The 20,135-nt window shown below is 40.9% G+C and overlaps 2 protein-coding genes across 6 annotated transcripts; one reads left to right on the top strand and one right to left on the bottom strand.

The window, feature by feature from the left end:
- Positions 1 to 348: 348 nt before the first annotated feature.
- Positions 349 to 1,772, top strand: LOC118309466 (cytochrome c oxidase assembly protein COX14 homolog). Its single transcript, XM_035631637.2, has 2 exons — positions 349 to 504; positions 1,301 to 1,772. The coding sequence occupies exon 2, from the start codon at positions 1,311 to 1,313 to the stop codon at positions 1,485 to 1,487; it is 177 nt and encodes a 58-aa protein (XP_035487530.1). The 5' UTR covers positions 349 to 504; positions 1,301 to 1,310; the 3' UTR covers positions 1,488 to 1,772.
- A 31-nt stretch (positions 1,773 to 1,803) lies between these two features.
- Positions 1,804 to 19,034, bottom strand: cers5 (ceramide synthase 5). 5 transcript variants are annotated; one of them, XM_035631631.2, is made up of 11 exons: positions 18,669 to 19,034; positions 10,598 to 10,703; positions 9,702 to 9,832; positions 9,303 to 9,360; positions 9,135 to 9,185; positions 7,505 to 7,597; positions 6,558 to 6,686; positions 5,498 to 5,604; positions 4,271 to 4,427; positions 2,469 to 2,646; positions 1,804 to 2,280 (listed from the first exon to the last, which is right to left on the bottom strand). In XM_035631631.2, the coding sequence occupies exons 1-10, from the start codon at positions 18,839 to 18,841 to the stop codon at positions 2,479 to 2,481; spliced, it is 1,173 nt and encodes a 390-aa protein (XP_035487524.2). In that variant the 5' UTR covers positions 18,842 to 19,034; the 3' UTR covers positions 1,804 to 2,280; positions 2,469 to 2,478. The 5 variants fall into 5 exon arrangements, with proteins under 5 accessions (XP_035487524.2, XP_035487525.2, XP_035487526.2 ...); XM_035631632.2 differs by adding an exon at positions 12,821 to 12,914 and having other exon boundaries at positions 1,804 to 2,646; positions 18,669 to 18,808; XM_035631633.2 differs by adding an exon at positions 12,821 to 12,917 and having other exon boundaries at positions 1,804 to 2,646; positions 18,669 to 18,794.
- Between the last annotated feature and the right edge of the window lie 1,101 nt (positions 19,035 to 20,135).

Here is a 20,135-nt window from a genome sequence, read left to right as displayed (position 1 = left end):
TTTTATTTAATGTTATTATTTTGTTATATTTTGTACATACTAACCCTTATAAATTTCTTTCTATATTCTTCTGTCCACTTTGCTGCCGTAATGTCCAAATTTCCCCATTGTGGGACGAATAAAGGTATATCTTATCTTATCTTATCTTATATGTTCATATTTACATTTATACTTTTAAGTTTACTCATGTTTCTTTTTGTATTTTCCTTTTGCTGCTATAGCACGGCAATTTTTTTCCATGGTGGGATTCATAAAGGATTCTTTAATTTTACCAAAAAATAAATAATAATAATTGTAAATATATGAAGCTAGTCTTCTCCGGGTCAGCAGGTGGCGCTCTGCAACTTTACGCACGGGTTTGTGAGAAGTCCCCTCCGAGTTCCCGTACCTTACGAAAGCGAAGGTTAGTTAGCTCGAATGCTAATTTCACATGTTGCTGCTGTGACATTGACGGCGACTGCGACAGACTCGCGTTTTATTATCGTCCGTTGAAATTAGAAAAAGGTAAGCAAGTGTTTGTGTTTGCCCTGGACACCAGAGACAAGACGAGACCCTCATCTGTATTTAAATGTGCAAAAGAAATTGTTCGTTTATGTGTCTGTTTGTTTTTACCACCACACATCTGATCTGAACACTCAGTATGTTTTCATTCACTCGTTTATTGTTTAGTTCACTAGTTCTGACTTGTGTGTCAATGCTGCTCATAAATCAATCAGATTTACATTTCTCACTCACTTGCCAAATCAGTATATTTGAGTAAAATATTATACATTAAATGAATGCGGACTGGACCATTTCCGGGTTTTATACAGTGTCAATGATATTGTTAGATATTATGATAACTGATGATCAAACGGGTAAGTGGCTCTGGGATGCTGTAGTTGGTTGAAGTGGAGCTGACTTTCATGAAAAACTACTGGTAGATAAATGTTTTGTTTTAAAGATCATTCCCCTATAATATAGTAAAAGTACAACATTTGGTATAAAATGTAAGAAAAAGTATGTAATAGATTATGTAAGTGGGGCACTACTGGTGGGTTATGTGGACAAAATGCTCTATCATGGTTCTCATAAATGAAATATTACACGGTTTACAAAATGGTGGAAAATCTATTGACTGTTATTAATGGATAAAGTGACCAGACAAAATGTATTTTGGCTCATCCAGCAATGTATTTTCAATAACATCAAAAGAGACGGATACCGCAATAAAAACTGGTGTCGCAAGTATATTGGTCAATTGTAAATAACGTGGGTTAGGTGTTTTGCTGCTCTGACATTATGCTCCTGGTCCCGTCAGGATCCCCGTCATGGTGACTGGAAAGCGTCTGGCCGACATCGGCTATCGGACCTTCTCCGCCTCGATGATGCTGCTGACGGTGTACGGCGGATACCTGTGTGTCATGCGAGGATACCGCTACGTGCAGCGGCAAAACCAGCTGAAAGTGGCAGCGGAAAACCAGGATCCTGGAACCATCAAAGACTGATGAGACTGATCTCCCTTTTCTTTTGCACAGATGTGGACATTTCCCCCATTCCTCCCCCTTTTTTTGTCCATCCCTAAGTCACCAAGATTTTGATTCGGATCGGGATGTGTTGGTCTATTTGTGAGGGTGTCGTGTCCTCACAAGGAAGATGTTTTGTTCATGTAAACACAAAGAAAATGAATCAAAAGCCTATTATTTGCAACACTGGCCTGTATCAAACCCTTGTCATGAGTGAAGATGGCTGTAATTGTTTGTATTATATAATATTAAATGCCTTCAACCACACGGGCAATAAGAAAGACGTCTTTCAACAGAGTACATTTGGAAAAACATTTATACAAGGCTCTGAGTTAGAACAGGGTCACAGACATTTAGTACAGTCCTCATACCTGGTTTCCTCTATAGGCAGTGAAGTTGAATGTTTTCATAAACATTTGGACTCAGAAGAAGTAAAAAAACCAAAAACTCAAACAGAACGCAAGTAACAAAGTAGCCAAGCTATGTGGCTAAAGGATAAATACACAAAAAAAAACTGCAAAAGTGTCATGCACCTCTGGTCACACAAATTAGATACTCAGATATAACAGCTGCTGTGACTTGTCTAATTTAGAAAAAAGAAATGCAATATGCCTGAAAGTTAAAACCAGATGTGTTCCAGTGGAAGCTTACCCTTTGAAAACAAAAATAATCAAAGTTCATCCAACCGATAAAACTGGGCGAGAACGTTGAAACCGACCGGCAACCAAACTCAGCAGAAAACAAAATCCCACCATTTGAAGAATCACTTTGCTTCCACTGATCTCCGTGTCATTTCACCTCATTTCACATCAGGTGTCTATACATCCATCATCAGCTCACTGTGCCCACTCACTCGCTGTCAGTGTAAATGTGTGATGGTGGACTGCAGACACGACAAGTGGACGGACACAAAGACAAAGCACGTAGGGATGTAGTCAAGGGGAATAAACTGCAGGGGGCGCCAGGCTCCTTGTCACCAGCTGCAGTGGTTCTGCGCCTGGGCCTTGGCGGCAGCAGCACAGTGGCCGTTGGTGCCGTTTTGTCCCTTGGGAGAATGAGCTGAAGTCTTGTGTCCTGCTGCGGGCGAGGAGGCCTCTTCTTCTGAGCTGCTCTCAATGTCGCTGCGGACGTCGTTACACACCTAGTAGACGGGAAACACTGATTTTATTCGGAGAATTAAGTAAAAAACTACACAGGTTTAGAAATATATATATATATATATATATATATATATATATATAATGCCATATAATACTGTTGTTTTTGACAAGAAGAGAAGGACAAGACCATATAGTTCTCTGTCTTCTTCATTTAATACTGACATGTACATTAAAATAGCTTTTTGTGTATTTCAACCTCCATCTCTTACATTACGAGCACAATTAGAAGGATGTATTTAGCGCCATTATGAATTGGGGGACTTAATCACAAAAACTACAAATAAGGATATGAGAATAAATTTTAAACAGATTCAGAAAACTATATGTCTGTCCTTAAAATTGCTTTCCGTTCAACTGTTTCTTTGTTTTACGGGTATACCTACAGTTTGGCCAAGGATAATTTGTACAACCCCTGTGTCAAAATGCAGATTTTCATACCTTTTTTTTATCAGCTAACTAATGTTGACAATTGAACTTCGATCTAAAATGAGCCAAGTTGAATATAGTGTCCATAACTGTCATTAGGGCAAGAGCTCATGTTCTTTTTCATCAAGTTTAAAATGAATCTAATACTTTGTCTGGAGCCACTTTAAAAATGTTCAAAGGTACAACAGGATATTTATTTATTCATTTAACATGCTTCTTGAAAATAGACGGGACAATATTCATCAGTGTTTATGTCTAGTTTGACCTTTTAAAGCCTCTAAAAATTATTTTAATAATAAAGGAAATCGTGGAAAATCACTGTGACTGAACTGCTGACGGTCTGTAGACAAACCTATGTTGAGGAGTTACTTCATATCAAGGGGTCACAAGTGGAGGTATTTTATATATTTTCTTACATGAATTAACTTTTAATTTATTGAGTTCTTTCCACTGTTGCTACTTGCTCACTATTTGAGTGGGGATTGATCTTGAGTGTCCGATATGCTGCAACAGCTGTCCAACTGAACCCACGACAACTACGCAAAATCCTAATGGAAATGGAATCGGGAGAGCAGGAATGAAGATGTGTACAAAAAGGAATCAGAAAACAGAAAGAGGTTAAACAGAAACTTACAGCCCAAAAATAAGAGAAGGTAAAGTTGTCAAGCGGACAGAGCAGACGGGGAGAAGCGGGAGCGCAGTGGCGGAGGGCTCATTGGACAAAGATAGACAGAAAGACAGGATCTCCCTCTCGCATTCCAGAGGGAGAGGAAACAAACTGCGTCTGCAGAGAGATGAGACAGAGTCATGGACACTCTGAGAAAAGAGTTTAGTGACGGCAAAATTCACCGCCTAAAAATAGCTGCGATGTTAATATCTCCCCATGTAGTCTAAGCACCAAAGACACTATCGAGACTTTGTCATCACATATCATCTGTTAATTCTGTAGCAAATCATATTTCTTCATTCACTTGTCTCTCCGTGACTGACCTTTAAAAGTTTCTATATTTGACCAGGTGTCCAAAACTTTAATACATCGAATTTACTGCAAATCTTCAAGGAAGCTATTGCTTGAATGTCTGTCCTTCATTTTTTTAAATTTAGAAATGACCACAATTTGGCTGGTGGTTCATTTTCCGTCTCATTGTTTTTTTTGGGCTAACGGTGTTGGTGACCCACCTTGCCGCGCAGCACGGCTTTGAGAGCTATACGGGATATGAGGTAGGACCAGATGACGTGCAGCAACTGAAGGACGAGCAGCAAGAAGTTGAAGAGCCACCAGGACGGGAACGGCCCGACTATGGCCCAGCTCTCGAACATAGTGGAGTTCAGGACCCTGGGGGCAAAACAAAGGAGACAAAAGAGATGTTGTACACGCGTGTGGAAGGCTCGTATACGGTGGGGTCCAAAATCTGAGACCACTTTCCGAAAGTGGTCCAGATGTTTTCTACTTGTAGTCTCCTTATCCCAGAGGGAGCAACAGGATTTCTATCTTAAGCATACTATTAACCACTCCGCTAATGAGGCCCATTGTAGCAGTCAGTGGCAAACAGAGAGGCGAGTGACATGGATGAGGTCACGCCCCCCCCCCATAGGTATGGATTTCAGTCCAGGTAGCCGCAGCGGCAACACTAGCTCTATCATCCGTCCACGCCAAGACACTGAATATAGCTGCTCGGGTTACTTCTGGCGATGATATGCTCCCTATTGTCTGAGCTTCAACATCCAGGTCTCTGTCAAGGAACAGTCGACGTCCACGCGGTTTCCCTCTCGAGCCTAAACTTCCCCGCGGGTCTGTGTCTCAGGTCTCGGGACCAGAAGTACAGCGATGATGAATCCGTTAGTCGTCCTGGAAATGCATCCTCATCAGATTTACAAGCTGGTGGTAATTGCATCACTTCATGGTTGTTTTAAAAACATCAGAGCATGGTGGTTTTCAAGGAGTGGAGAGTACAGGCTGTGTGTGTTTCACACCACTGTTACTAGTCAAATTTACAGGATATGGCCTGATATTACAGTAACTCAGGAAATCAAAGCACTGATGTGTGACTAGTGAGAAATTTTTTAATATAAATTCAGTTTTCAGAATGATATGAATGATATTTTAAAGATAAAGAATGGTATTTAAGACATTTATATTGATAGATATATGTCAGTAAGTATTACAAATTGAAATTGCATATTCTCAGAATAAGAATAATGTAAATACGACGTTAGAGATTTCACCATCACCTTCCTGCTGAAACACGATCCCTGATTAATCACTTCCTCATAAAAAACGCAGATATTTCGTTGCCAGGAGAAGCCACCATGAGAATATCCGAGGTGAATATCAGACAGCAGGCGCTGCAGAGCGGTTACATTATTCATGCTGAGGTTTCAGGTGTCACAGACAAGAGTACTCACCATATTGGATAAACAACAAGTCGTGTGATGAAGAAAGCCACGCTGAACACAATGAAGAGGAAGTCACACAGACGCTGGTACTTGGCGTAGTTCGCCAGCTTGGCTGCCTGTTGAAAAAAACAGATATGAGTTATTATGATAAGTTCTGCAATGTGAAACACTTTACTTCCACAGAGGTATCGAAATGTGTGGAGTCGTTCTCATAATCTCTTTGGATTTCATCCAAGCGGAAGTGATAACGATCACCCTTCATCTCTGTTGTTTCAGAAACCAACGGATGTGGAGCAAAGAGGCCACTGAACAATTATAGTCCTCCCCGCCTCTTTATTTCATATCTTTCCTCTTGGTATTATGTCTTCGGCATATTAGTCATCATTACTGTTCAATGTGCTTGAAAATTAGAGCCCGACTGATATGAGCCTTTCACAGACGTCTGTATCAGCGCTTATGTTTACTGATATAAAATCTGAAGGCAGAAGTGCAGAAACAAAATATGCAATTATGTTTATATTTTAAGTAAAATATATTTTCTTAATTCAAGTTCTATATATTTGGTTGTATTTGTGTTTTTTTTATTTATAGTTATTTATGATAAAGTTCATGGTTAAATCCAAATAGCAAGCCTCAGTTACATTTCCTGTCATAAAGGTTTGATAACGTCGTTTTAGGAATCATTGATGGATAAAAAGTAAAAAATTATATATAAATATATATATATATAATTTTTAGCTTTTTATCCGATGTATCGTATTGGAAAGCTTGTACTCCCTAATAACGATATCGGTTGAGCTCAATTGAAAACGTCTGCTCTAATTTCTATTCACACCGTACACGACAGTTAGTGGCCACTTCATTAGATAAACCCACTGTAAACAAGGTATGGAGTATTACGGCTGGGTGGAGTGTATGTTTCAAAGGATAAAATGGTAATAAAAATAAAAATCTCAGGAATTATTGTAACCTATGATCCACAAAGGGCCAGCTGTAAAAAAAAAAAAAAAAAAGCTTAACAATTTCCAAAACCGCCAGTGTGGTGCTTTCAATACTGTGTTTAACTGACCTCCAGCAGGAAATCAGAGGCGTCGTGGACACACATCACCAGGCTCCCTACTCGCGCCATGTTGTTGACGTAGGAAAAGCTGATCAGGCCGACCGTAGCCAGGTGATGGATGAACATGATCAGGAAGTCCTGAAATTAAAAAAAGGGTATGACGAGATGAGCACACTGTGCATGAGCACTGAACGCTCACCTGTTGGATGGATTGCCAGATATTGATTGCCTCCCCCCCGACAATACATTTCGTCTTAAATTGAAATGTAAATTTCAACATACATTCTGCACTTTTAATGGTCTGGTCTGGTTTAGAGTGAGTGTTCCCACGGGACAGGCTTTAGCTTTACACACACACACACACACACACACACACACACACACACACACACACACACACACATCTACTGAACAGTAGTTTCTCCAGCCTCATCTTACCACCATATAATTACATAAAAACTAAACCGAGCCGTCAATTGAAAAACAAGTAGCGCTCGGCGACTTCCCTCCAGATATTGGTGGTGCGAAACATGTAAAACATTAAAGGCAAAGTGTCTGTGACAGAATCCGGCATTGTGTGGAATCTCAGTAATTCTAACAGAGTCAGGGCCTGCTCCGTCCTGCAGTCACATGACCGTGGGTGTCCTCGTGCAGAGAAATACAAGGCATTCACAGACGGAGGAGCCGCCGCCGCCGCAGCATTTCTGCCCATGTGACCGTCCTGAAATTAACAGAACAGTAAGGGCTCGCAACAAAGTAAAGTTTAGTCCTAATTCACTGTGCGTTCATGTGCATGAATTTGAAAAACCTTGCGTCATGCACAGGCGCACATTCTCTGCCGCTACCAAACGAGACAACAAGTGGCACATTAACAAATATCTGTCGGGGAGTGGCAGCTGTGGCGCGTCCAGTGTGGTTTAACCGAACAGGGCCGGTGCCAGTGTGGATTCTCTCACCTTCCTCCTTATGTCGGTGAACTGGGAGAACATGAGCGACCAGTAGAAGGCCAGTTCTATCACATAGTAGTGGTAAAGACCCGGGGTCATGACCTGGAGGAGAGAAGGGGGTTCAGGGAGTCAGATACAGGGAACAATCGTGTTCACCTTGAAGTGGTGAGAGTGAAAGGATGTTGAGAATCAAAACATAGCACAAAACCTCCCAGTCCAAACCGGGTCACTTCAATAGTGACAAGACGTCAGGCGCTGGGCTTTTTTCTCTCGACTGTGTCGCGCCCGACAACGTGTCTTGTCTCATTCACTTTAGACCACAGAGCAGAACGTCATGTGCTGCCTTCATGTTGTAGTAGCGTGTCAGGGTTTAAATATCTGTCCTCCTCAATGAGCAACTTTGTGAAACAAGTTTGAATGTGAACCTTCAGCTTCAGCTGTTGAAATGATGGAAATGTGATCATCAGGCACATTTGTGACAAATTTATGAAAAACGCAGTCCTGTCGTAACATTCGCATACCATCTCAAAAAGTTCTGTAGTGTGTTGCGTGTGCGTGTGTGTGTGTGTGTAAGGTCTCCAACTTTCAAGGTAAAGGGCCTTGAGATAATGTACGTTGTGATTTGGCGCTTTACAAATATACAAGTTAGCGATCACAGCCTTCAGTGATTTTAGCATTGATCAAATGGTTTTGAAGGTTAATTATGGATCAAACATGTTATATATAGCGTATAGCATAACTACCTTTACATTGTGATTATTGTCCAAATCAAAGCTGGATCTTTGAGGCACATACTGATATCAATATTTTATAAAATATTGGCCAATTTGTTTCTAACATAAATGCACAATATGAGCACATTTTAATAGTTTCTTTAGTTTTATCTTTTACCATTTTGCCATTACTTGACACAGGACAGTCTGGAGAAGAACAAAGTACCCTAACCTTTTTTATATATATATATATATATATATATATATATATATATATATATATATATATATATATAAAACTGCGATCAAGATCGATACTGAGCAGGACGAATTTCAGCTCATCTCTGCCTGACCAGCTGTTGCTGTCACAATTTTGATATATATAAAATAAAGACAGATAAATACATTGGATTAAGCAAATCAATAAAAAAAGGAAATAAATACATAAAGTATGTAATCACAAAAAAAACCCAACCGTAAATGACAAAAAAAAAAAAAATCAGTTCTAACCAGACATGGTCTGACACAACCAAAGATATTAAAGGGAAACATAACGAGTAATAAACAGTATTATTATCTCATGTATTTATGTCCTCATGTCTCCAAACCCTAAAGGATGATATGACGGTGGTATGCGTAGCAACAGTAATAGTAGCTTAGCAACATGGTTCCTTAGGAGCACCTGAATACCAGTATGAGAGGTTATGTGGATTTAACACATGCAAAAAAAGGCATTTATATTAATATGGTATTTTAATTTGCCTGAAATGTCTCATAGACAAAGTCAGTACAACAGTTTTACAATAAATGCTCATGTTTTTGATATTGTTGGTTCAACCTTGAGGTAATTTCTGAGCTTGTACAGTCGTTGGTCTATTGGATTGTATTACAGATTATACAGACAGAGAGAAGAAGTAACATCATACCTGGTAGGGGTAACCGTACCAGCAATGCCGTGTATCCCACATCCAAGGGGACTGAAAACAAACATGCGTTTAGTTCACCAAACAATCGATTATGCTGTATTGTATGAAAAACTTATAATACAATGTGACTTATCACAGTTTCCAGGATCGATCCGAGTCCGAACCCACCTGCCACAGAAACCAGAAGCCGTAGGTAAAAATGCCCGAATAAAATGTAAACCTCCACCTAGAAGTACAAGAGAGGGAATCATGACCCAGATGACACGAGAAACTAACATAAACTTTCAAAATCAAAGATCAATTTTGATCATACAAAAATGATGTCACAACCCATAATCTGAAATGAACTAATCCAAAGTCTGTTTTAGATGAAAAGCCAAATCAAAACAAAACAAAAATCAGACTTTGAAGGAAAAGCCAAAATGTTCTAATTCCGATTGTCTGACACTCAGTCCTGTCCTCACAAAGAAAGGCGTTTTGAAAGCATGTATACATATATATAAATTATCACACTAGGATACCACACTCATGGTTCAAGGTGAACACACACAGAGGGCGTTGACCTACATGCTCTCACAGAACTTGGTGTGCGTGCTGGGTTTGTCTTGGTTCCTGCGGTGCCTGAACCAACGCTCGACCTTTCGCACCTCCCAGTCCAGCTGCTTGGACAGGCCGTGCAGATGTCGGGAGTCCGGACTCTGTGCCGATGCAGAAGAGAAACAGCAGACAACTTGAGTTTGTATTAAGGAGACCAACAGGGATGAAATAGGTAAAAAAAAATACCAGATATTCCAAAATATTAGGATTTGCCATACATGACCAAAAAGACAATTGAACACATCACTCAAGGAGGTGGGAGAAATTTGAAGGAGAATTTTAACCCCTTTTTTCCAGTTTTTTTTTGTATAGATTAATTGATGATGAAATAATAGTAACTTGCCCTAGTGACAAACCTCAATAATAAAAAAATATCACTGACACACTTGGCACCAAATACCGCCAGGAGTTGTTTGGGTGGAGTGAATGAAAGCTGATGCCAAGTCAATCATATCATAATGGAGGTTGCAAATAGAAATCACGTCAACATTCAAGTACAAATTACAACCAGAAATATATATTTAATATATGTTGACGTGTTTAATATAGGGAAGTGATGGAAAACCAAATAAAAACGTTTCATGTTTCATGTAGTCACACCAAAATGGTCATAGGGTTTTTTTTTGTCGAAGCCCTTTTTGTTTTAACCTCACATCACCTCTCTGTAATCTTGAGTTGTCTAATGATTGTAGCTTGTAAATTTGTTATCATGGAAATCTTTCTCATCTCCACTTTCCCTGCCACGTCGACATGGACGCAGCATAATATCAACTATTATTTATACTCCAGTAAATAAATGATGCTTCATCTTCATCTATAAATTGAAAAAGGGCAAGTTGTCTGGGGAAAAAAAGAAGAAATCCAACCTTCGTGATGGATGTATAAACTTTCTCCAGCACTGCATTGGGCTGAGCTCTTCTTCCAACACCTGGCTGAAGGTGGAGACTCCGGGCGCAGGGACCGGCCATAAATCTGTAAACGGGGGGTCGAGATGTGACACGTGTTGTTTTAAACATGCACACGAGCTCTGAAATGTCAAACTTACAGAACCGTTAGGACGATGTGGTGCATCGAGAAATGGGAAAACGCAAACAGGGTTCTTTCACAAATATTTATATGTACGAACATTTTTTTTAAGTTGATCGCATATTATGTGCCATGAGTTTCTCACCAGTAATAATAAAAAATGAATTACAGGGTGTAATGGCAATCTAGCAACAACAACAAATGCCACAGGAGGGAACTTGAAAGGAATTTCCAACTCGCGCTGGTGCTAGATGATGAGGTCTGAGTTTAACACTTTATTACTGACTACGTTTATAGAGTCACTTACAAATTGACTGTGCCGACTGAAAGCTTAAAGAAACCCGTCCGGTCAAGTTTTAAAGTATATAAAAATAATCTGCTAGGCCAAATATTTTGTTAAACATTGTTTACCCCCCCAAAAAAAGTTTTTAAAAAGATGGGGCTGGAAACCATCCACTCTCTCTCGCTCTTTGAGGAATTCTGAGACTATGAATATTTATGATATGCAAATAACACAGGCCCCGCCCACCACAGCTGCTCGCGCTATAGGTCGACCGATGGAAGAGTGTGCACGTGAAGAGGGCTAGCGGCAACATCGTCGAGATTCAGCCATAAAACTTTCCACGAACTGCTAATGCTAACGCTAACTGTCTCGCGGACACACCTGCCGTCCTCTCGTGGATTCGCTGCCTCTGCGTTGCACTGGACATTTTCTTTGTCCACATTTGCATATTTAACAGCAAAATAAGTGTTTTTCTTCCGTTCCCGTCCTCTAAAATGTCTGGTATTGACTATAGGGACTTGTATCCAAGCAAATTGTTGTCACTATAGACGTGTTTTAACATTCCTCTCCTGGAGCAGGAGATTTCTGTGTCACTTCTCTGAAATTTAAAATCCAAACTGGCCACAAGCTAGACTTGGTTCGTCACAAATACAGAAAAAACAAACGCTGTCGAATATGCAAATGTGAGGCAAAGAAACCGGAAACTTCCAGTGGCACGCAGAGGCAGTTAGCATCCACAAGAGGACGGCAGGTATGTCCGCAGACAGTTAGCTTTAGCGTTAGCAGTTAGCATCCACGAGAGGACGGCAGGTGTGTCCGCAGACAGTTGGCGTTAGCATTAGCATCCACGGGAGGACGGCAGGTGTGTCCGCAGACAGTTAGCTTTAGCGTTAGCATCCACAAGAGGACGGCAGGTGTGTCCGCAGACAGTTGGCGTTAGCGTTAGCAGTCGGTGGGAGTTTATTTGACAGCAACCGTGGTAGAGTGAGCGTGCAGTTTTCTGGGATGTGAACCGGACCATTGCTGACTCTCACACTCGTACCCAGCTGTGATATGTCTGAAAAAACTGTGTGGCTTCCCAGACCACCCCTCACCTGTGACTTCCCCTATCTGACTGGCTTCAGTGGTTCCTATAATTAGCACACAGGTGCGCAGATGACAACAACAACATTCACACACACACACACACACACACACACACACACACACACACACACACACATGCACGCAGCACAAATCTAATTCTTTGCTTCTGAAAATCCCAAGTGACTCCCGGGCATGTCTCCTTCATTATTGGAACATTATGACCTCGCGTTTGTTTGCTCTGTATTATTACTTCAGAAGCTCTGAGTTTAATCTGATACATGATTTTAGTATCATTTATGACATCTGGCTTTAATTATCCAGAAACTAAACATATACAAATAATGCTTTTATTATGCCTCTTGTATTTCCTGTTATTGTACAGCTGTGTGGAGCTTGTTATGTATTGTGGCCATGAATGACTATTTGTGAGAAATCCCCTCTTGAATGTCCTTATATCATCATCATCATCATCATCCATCCATTCATCGTCTATAACGCCTTATCCTTTTAAGGGTTGCAAAGTAAAACGTTCCTGTCCAAATAAAAAGGAGAAAAAGAGAAACAAACACGTGGAGCTTTAAAAAGCTTCACACTTCACTAGCAGCGGGTTTTGTCGCTGCAGTGACTTGTGTTTCCTCCGGTTCAGATTAATACTGGTACTGAAGTGAATGCAATAGAGTTCCATTGGACAAACCTAGGTCTGAGTCCACAAGGTCGGTCTCCAGTTGGTTTAATGCGAGGCAGCTCAGGGTTTTAGTGCATTGTTGATTTGGAGCCAGTAAGTCATGCTGCTGAACACAAGGGCGAAATAAAAAATCAATAAATCGATCGATTAATGGTCAAACACACAACTTATCCATCCCCGTCAGTGTCTGTCGCCGACATGTTACCAAAAATTGAACACCCACAAAAGTTGTGCCATTCTCTTTTATCCATCTCCATCATCTGAAGTATTCAGTAATAGTGAGCGGCAAACGTTTGGCCTGTTGGTGAATAAACAGCAGAAGTCTGATGCAATTTAAGTGACAGAAGTCAATATTCCACCTATTCCCTCATCTGCTCTGCTCACATTTAATAATACAACTTTTCTGTCTCTCAGTGTTAAACAGGAACACAAACTGCAGTATGTTCATGCCTCAAGTGCTTAATTGGAGACGACTGAAAGGGAACTGAAAGGACAGGAGGAGATTAATGCCCCCCAACAATTTGAAATATAACAGTATCATCTGCTCACACTGCTTTCGGACCACAACATGGCATCTGAAAGATTTTCATCTTTATGCGGACTTGCTGCTGTGTGTTTAAGTTCAACACCAGTTTAATTTGTGACTCGTTGATGCAGAAACACTTGCGATGTCGCCTGATAAAATGGCTGCGTTTCAAAATCGTTCATCTCAGACTACCAGCCTGAAATAATCAGGTCAATAGTTTGAAAAAAATTCTTGAATCCATATTGAACGATAGGAATAAAAACCTCTTCACGATAAAACCTCTATTGTCCTCTGCTGTGTACAAGGAGAGGGTTCCTGGCGGTGGGAATCTGACACTCACACCACAAAATTGCCAGAGTCATTGTGTTCCATTATGAGCAAAGTATAAAAAAAAAGCCCTTTGTCCGACAAAAGAAAGAAGAAAAAAAACCCACTCTCACTTCTGATCCTCCCTGTTTCTTTATCGTCTCCCTGCAGGAACCTGATTTACTTCTCATCACTCGATTCTTCCGGACCTGAATCTGTATTTAGTTTAAAGCAGTGACAGGTATGTAGATCAAAACTGCTGAGTTGTGTAACTTATCTCGAAGGTATTTAATATTATACACATGAAGTTTAAAGTTTTGCAGCATTTAAAAAAAATAAATTTCAATGACCTCTGACAAGTTTCACTTCACGTACTGAAATAACTTCACAACATCGAAAGTAAACTGGCCCAGAGCTGCGGTTTTACTGAGCAAATGAAAAACATAAAAGCAGATTCTTCAGAGACGTTAGACTGGATATGTGGCATTATGATGATGTTAACCATTACATGAGGCAATCCACATACCGATCCACCTGTCATGGGTCTTTTGACGAGCAGAAGCCCATGAGAAGCAATTAATGTTCCGCACTTTGGTCGCGTTAAGTTACAAGTCCTGAAGATGATGCAGCTCGTCGGCCTGTCACTCACACCCTGAGTGAAAGTGCCTGCATTTGCTCTCTTAACAACGTCTCTGCTGAACTGTTACTCAATCACGGGGGGTCGTATAGAAGGCGAGCTGATGTGGCACAGACGCGAGGAAGCAGTCCAGGGAATCTTGTGAGCACAGGCCTTCAAAATTAGAGATACGGAAAAGCTGATCTATTTATGTCGAACGTCAAAAACATCCCTGTTCCTCCTCAGAACTGGACCACTCCAAACTTACACAGAGCCTGTTAACACGGGACAGGCACAGCGTCGTCTGTGTACATGGACGCAAGAGGTATACATATATACATATATATATATATATATATATATATATATATATATATATACCACTACTGTACATACAACCTTGACTCTGGGAAAACCTCCCAGTGTCCGGGCCCTGGTCTGAGGCCAAGCACAGAGCTGCATTTAACCGTGGCTCTCTCATTTGAATTGTTCAGTCACAGTTGGTTTCGAAACAGCAACACAACAATGTCGGACTATGTGGGCCATAAAGAGAGCACCGAATAGGAGGGATGTTTAATGTGCCACAGAAGCATTTTGGTTTACCGTCTCTTCCCCTGCTTTTGACAGAATGCCTTCGAGAGGAAAACAGTAAAAAAAAAACAGGGGAGAACAACAGATTACAAGGCAAAGTCAGTCTGCTCTAAATCCCGTACACGTCCACGTTTGTAGTCTTAACACTGTTCAACTCATGACAGGGCTTAAGAGGGCCTCGGCCTGCACGCATGAAACAGCTCCCATCCTCAGTCAGAGCCAGCAGCAGAGCAGTGACTATGAACCAACAAGAAGCAACTGGTCTAAAAAAGGGAGAGGGGGACTTGTTGGGCCGAGGACAGCCTTCACATTAGTCAGAGAGAGGAAGTGCCTGAAGGTCAAAGAGGAATCCTGCAGATACGCCTGTTGGCTGCTGCTTTTTGAGGACAATGGCAAATGAAAGCAGTGGCCGAGACTGGCGAGGTGTCGGACTTTGAGAGGCACAAGAAAAGAAAAAAACTCCACAGTGCCTGGAATATTCACGAGGGCTTGTTATCACATACAATAGTTGTCTAACAAAAAGACTAGATACGCAAGCGGGTTCTGTGCCTTCGAAGAAAGGACCATAAAGGGACATTTCAAATAGGTGAAACCTTGAAACAGATAAAGTTGAAGTGACAGTTGAGATAAAAAATACTAAAAGATACTGAAATAGCAGCTGAAATAAAAGTGCTGAGAGGTGAAGAATCGGTGTGAGTAATCGAATTTTTAATTCACTGGCGTATTCTTCACGACAACAACAGCATATTGTACATGCAGAGCCGTCCGACAACGGTGGCAAAATGAGAATTTCCAGCATTTCCATTTTAAGTAACATTTTGAAGAACAAAAACAGGAATAGAAAAACAGGGGGGAAAAAAACAAAGAAGAAGACTGTGGAACCAGATTGTGGCAGGATGCGTCTCAGAGAAGACCCACCCCCATGAAAAGTCATCAACGTGGGTTTGTGTGACCCGCTTACTGCAGATGCATAGTGTGTGCTTTTCTTTTTGCGATATATTATGTGCAGTGTGTGTGTGTGTGTGTGTGTGTGCCAAACATCCCACCCTTTGTTACAGCTCTATAGAAAGAGGAGTGGGAACTCAAGCTGTGGTGCCACACTTTTATCTGCTAAAAAATTATTGAACGAGCCAGTCGGCTGCCCGCGGCGTCCGGCGGTGACGAGAGTAAACGCTCTCGGATAACACATCCCCCTGGACTCGGTGTGAACTCGAGGAGAGCCTCTCCCGTTAGAGAGGAGAGGGACAGGAAGTCGGCTTTGGCGCCTGGGACAGACACCTCGGCTGCTCCCCTCAACCTCACCTCTAGTATCTGATCGCTCCTTATTTACAGCCACTTGACCAAGTCCAACGCAATCACACACTGAGCCCTTCAGATTTACAGCAACGTTTAATAACGCAAGTGTTTTTCATTGTCATGTATTGAGGCGTAGTGCCTGATTTCTGTTTCTGTTTCTGTTTCTTGTAACACAACTTTAGAAAAAACATTTGCTTGCGGAGGTCACACACACAATGCCAACTGGCTAATGGTGATTTCTGGGGCTCTTTTTATTTTTATGTGACCCTCAATAACCTTCTTTATAGCTGTGTGTAGTCGGATGACGATAGAAAAACAAAGATGTCAGTTAAAAAAAACCTGTCTGCTAATGAAATATATCACCGATGATCACAAATGTTTATGTGTAGTGTCAAATCAGAGCCACTGTAAATCCTACAAAGATGAAATAGACACAATTGCACAATGAACACGTCATGTACTAACAGGCTTGATGACATTAGGGGTGAGCTAGATGGATAAAAGGTTATAACACATTGTGTAATTTCAAAATTGGCTGTATCTCTATGCATCAAGATTTACTTTATTATTTTAAAATATCTATTGAAAGCGCCATTATAGCTAAAACGACCTGATGTGAAATGTCTGTTTCCTGCTCATCCAGTGAATTAAACACATCAAGCTACTTCAATACATTCAAAGACAAAAACACCATAGAAGACAGCAATGAAAAAATATATTTTTTTAAATTGATTGATTAATGAATTAATTTAATACTCACAACCACAACAGATGCCAGCACAAACAACGAGACTCTCCTGGAACGACGGGGCAGCAGACATGGGACAAGTGAGCAGCAGGTACCACGACGACAATAACAACAGTAGGAAAACATTCACACTCTATATCCTGAGGCCAAACATACTGTACAGACTGACCTCTGAACAACCTTCAGCACCGTGTGCAAACAAAAGAAAGAATTCATATTACATAGTAATGCATGTAATGAAAGGGTTGATCCTGGGTGTGCTTATTGTACGCAAGAGGAAATAATATATACGTGAAATATATACATTTACAACTATATTTATAAGGCGGCTTTGTTTTTAGCAGCACTCTCTCCTCTCGTGCTTCTGTACGGGTGCTCAGTGCATTATGCGAAACTTGGTTGACAACGGGTTTTTCAGGATTTAGTAAAGATTCTCATTACGGAAAGGAGGAAGCGCTCCACTTAACATCCACAGCTAAACAAATGTCATTTTTTTCGAGATCATTCTGAGGAAGCAGGATTTTAATGGCGGGACAGCCACGCCTTCCTCTGGCAGTGGGAAAATTGAAAATTGCCCAACATGGAATTCCACTGCTTCCTCTTTGTATCAATATTAGAAGAGTAGTGAGCTCTGGGAGCTGCCTTATCTGTATTTGAGGAGGAAGGTGCAGGTCAATATAGGCAATAAGATAAACTTTCACGACCCCCCCCCCCCAACCTCTGTAGACGAATGAATGAAAATGGAAAAACCCTCTGTGTGTGTGTGTGTGTGTGTGTGTGTGTGTGTGTGTGTAAGCACAGCTCAAAATTCGCACGGGACTGGATTAGAACTGCAACAGTTAATCCATAAATCGACTTTGTAATCGACTACTAAATTTATCGCCAACTATTTGATAATCGATTAACCGGTTCAAGTAGTTTTTAACAGAAACAAAAATCATAATTCTATTAGTTCAGCTACTTAAATGTAAATATTTTCTGGTTTGCTCCTCTGTGACAGTAAACTAAATATCTTTGGACAAAACAAAGCATCATTTCGAAGGTTTTGGAAAAAACGATTGACACTTTTCACTATTTAATGACGTCGTAAGAGCTAAACGAGTCGATTAATCGAGAAAAAACAATTCGACACATTGATCGATGATGAAAAGAATCGTTGGTTAAAGACTGGATCAATGTCATGATCCTCAAAAGTAAGAAGAAGAAGAAGAAGCAGATGTGGCAGCAGTCTGGCAGGGCGGTGGCACACACCCACATGCAACCATCAGATGATGATGATGATGATGATGATGATGATGACACTTAAGTAAACAGGTTACAGGTTACACACAAAGTTGCCTGGACTTACCCAATAATATACACATACACATACATACATACAATTATATATATATACACATATATATACATATGTGTGTGTGTGTGTGTGTGTGTGTGTGTGTGTGTATGGTTTGCATGGTTTCGCAATTATTTGCTAAATGAATATTAGTTTCGCGTCAACAGTTTGTCTCCAGCAGCAGAGGATGAAAACAACAGTTTGGTTGGACAGTGACTTTTCTTCTAGAACGAGACTGACTATAATGAAATGGAGTTGTTGGTCATCAGAGAACATTGCAAGACCTCAGTCGACCTGTTCTCCATCATCCCTCTGCTGTGACAAACTAAACGTCCCTTTAGAGACATTTCCCCTCTTAAGGGCAGTTTCCCTTCACTTACTATAATGAAAAGGAAGAAAAGAACAAACATCCCGACGTGCTCGGGGCCAAATACGAACCTCTCGAACAGAATCCTGACGACGAAGATCCCCAGGGCGAGCGGCAGGGCGGAGAACAGGTGTCCGACTTTGGGGTACTCCAGCCCGGGCGCCGGGTCCGCCAGGTCCGCCCAGGTGACGTTGTGCGGCAGCCAGAACCTTTCGTTCCAGAACCAGGCTGAGAGAGCAGCCATGTTCTCGACGTCCCTGTCTCCCGACGGCGCGGAGGAATTCAGTCTCTTATCCAGAAAAAGAAAAGGGTTTTGTCGTCGGAGTCGCCTCTTCTGGCCCCGGACTCGCCAGCAGCCTCAGCCCCGACCCTGGATGTCGGAGTGCTCCTGCGCTCCAGCCTGTACGGTACACGCGAGGAGGAGAGAGCCGCGGGAGCAGCCATATCCGGTTTTCAAAATAAAACGGCAATAAACGCGCAGTCGAGAAATAGGAAATAGCGACAATTGTGGATTATATTCGCAGGGAATACAACAGGTTCAACGTGTCCCTTTAAGATTAGATCATCGATACAATGACTCCCGGGCTGTTTCCAACGAGTATTTCATTCAGTTTGATTCCCACAATCCATAATTACAATATAAGATGAGTTATCTCCAACCCCACCTTTTTTTCAGGTTAAGGTCACTTGAGAATCGAACCATTACTTTTCTTCAGAATCGGAATCAGAATCATAATCAGTTTTATTGCCAGGTAGGTAACAGGTTACATACCAGGAATTTTTTTGAGGTGTTATTAAGGTGCATGTAGCAGTCAACATATATACACAGAATTAGAAAAAGAATATAGAACAAAATAGAATAGAATAAAATTAAATAAGATAAAAATAAATAAAATACACACTGTTTACAATAAATATTGGGGTCACAGATGGTTAAATGTGAGTGTGATGGATTACGTTAATATAACCTGTAATGTCCATTGGGAAGGAAGGGGGGTGTCCCGGGCCTTGTTGATGAGGCTGACGATCTTGACATTGACGATTATTGGACAAATGTAGCAATGCAATATCATACCCACTCTCACTGTCATAATTTAGTGTGTGTGTGTGTGTGTGTGTGGGTTTCCATCATATAGCCCATAAGCCTTTCAGGACAGGCATCACACAAACCGTTAGCTCCCCCTGCAGTACAAAAACAATACTGCTCCAAAAACCAAATAACAGATAAGAACAATCTGAAGATCAGTTTGAACTACTACATTTTAAAAAGTTAAACAGATATGTTTTAACTCACATTATTTCACAGCTGCAACAGTTAATCGATAAGTAATCGTCTACTTAATTAATCGCCAACTATTTTGATAAAAAAGTAGTTTTTAGGAGAGAGAAAAAAATCATAATTCTATCATTTTAGCTTCTTAATTGGGAATTTTTCTGGTTTCTTTGCTCCTCTATGACAGTCAACTAAATATATTTGCTGTGTGAACAAATCAAAACATCATCTTTTGATGATGTTTTGGTTTTGGGAAACACGAATG

Source organism: Scophthalmus maximus, chromosome 6 (genome assembly GCF_022379125.1).
Source record: "Scophthalmus maximus strain ysfricsl-2021 chromosome 6, ASM2237912v1, whole genome shotgun sequence".
NCBI lineage: Eukaryota > Metazoa > Chordata > Actinopteri > Pleuronectiformes > Scophthalmidae > Scophthalmus > Scophthalmus maximus.
This window is presented reverse-complemented; position numbering and strand designations above follow the sequence as displayed.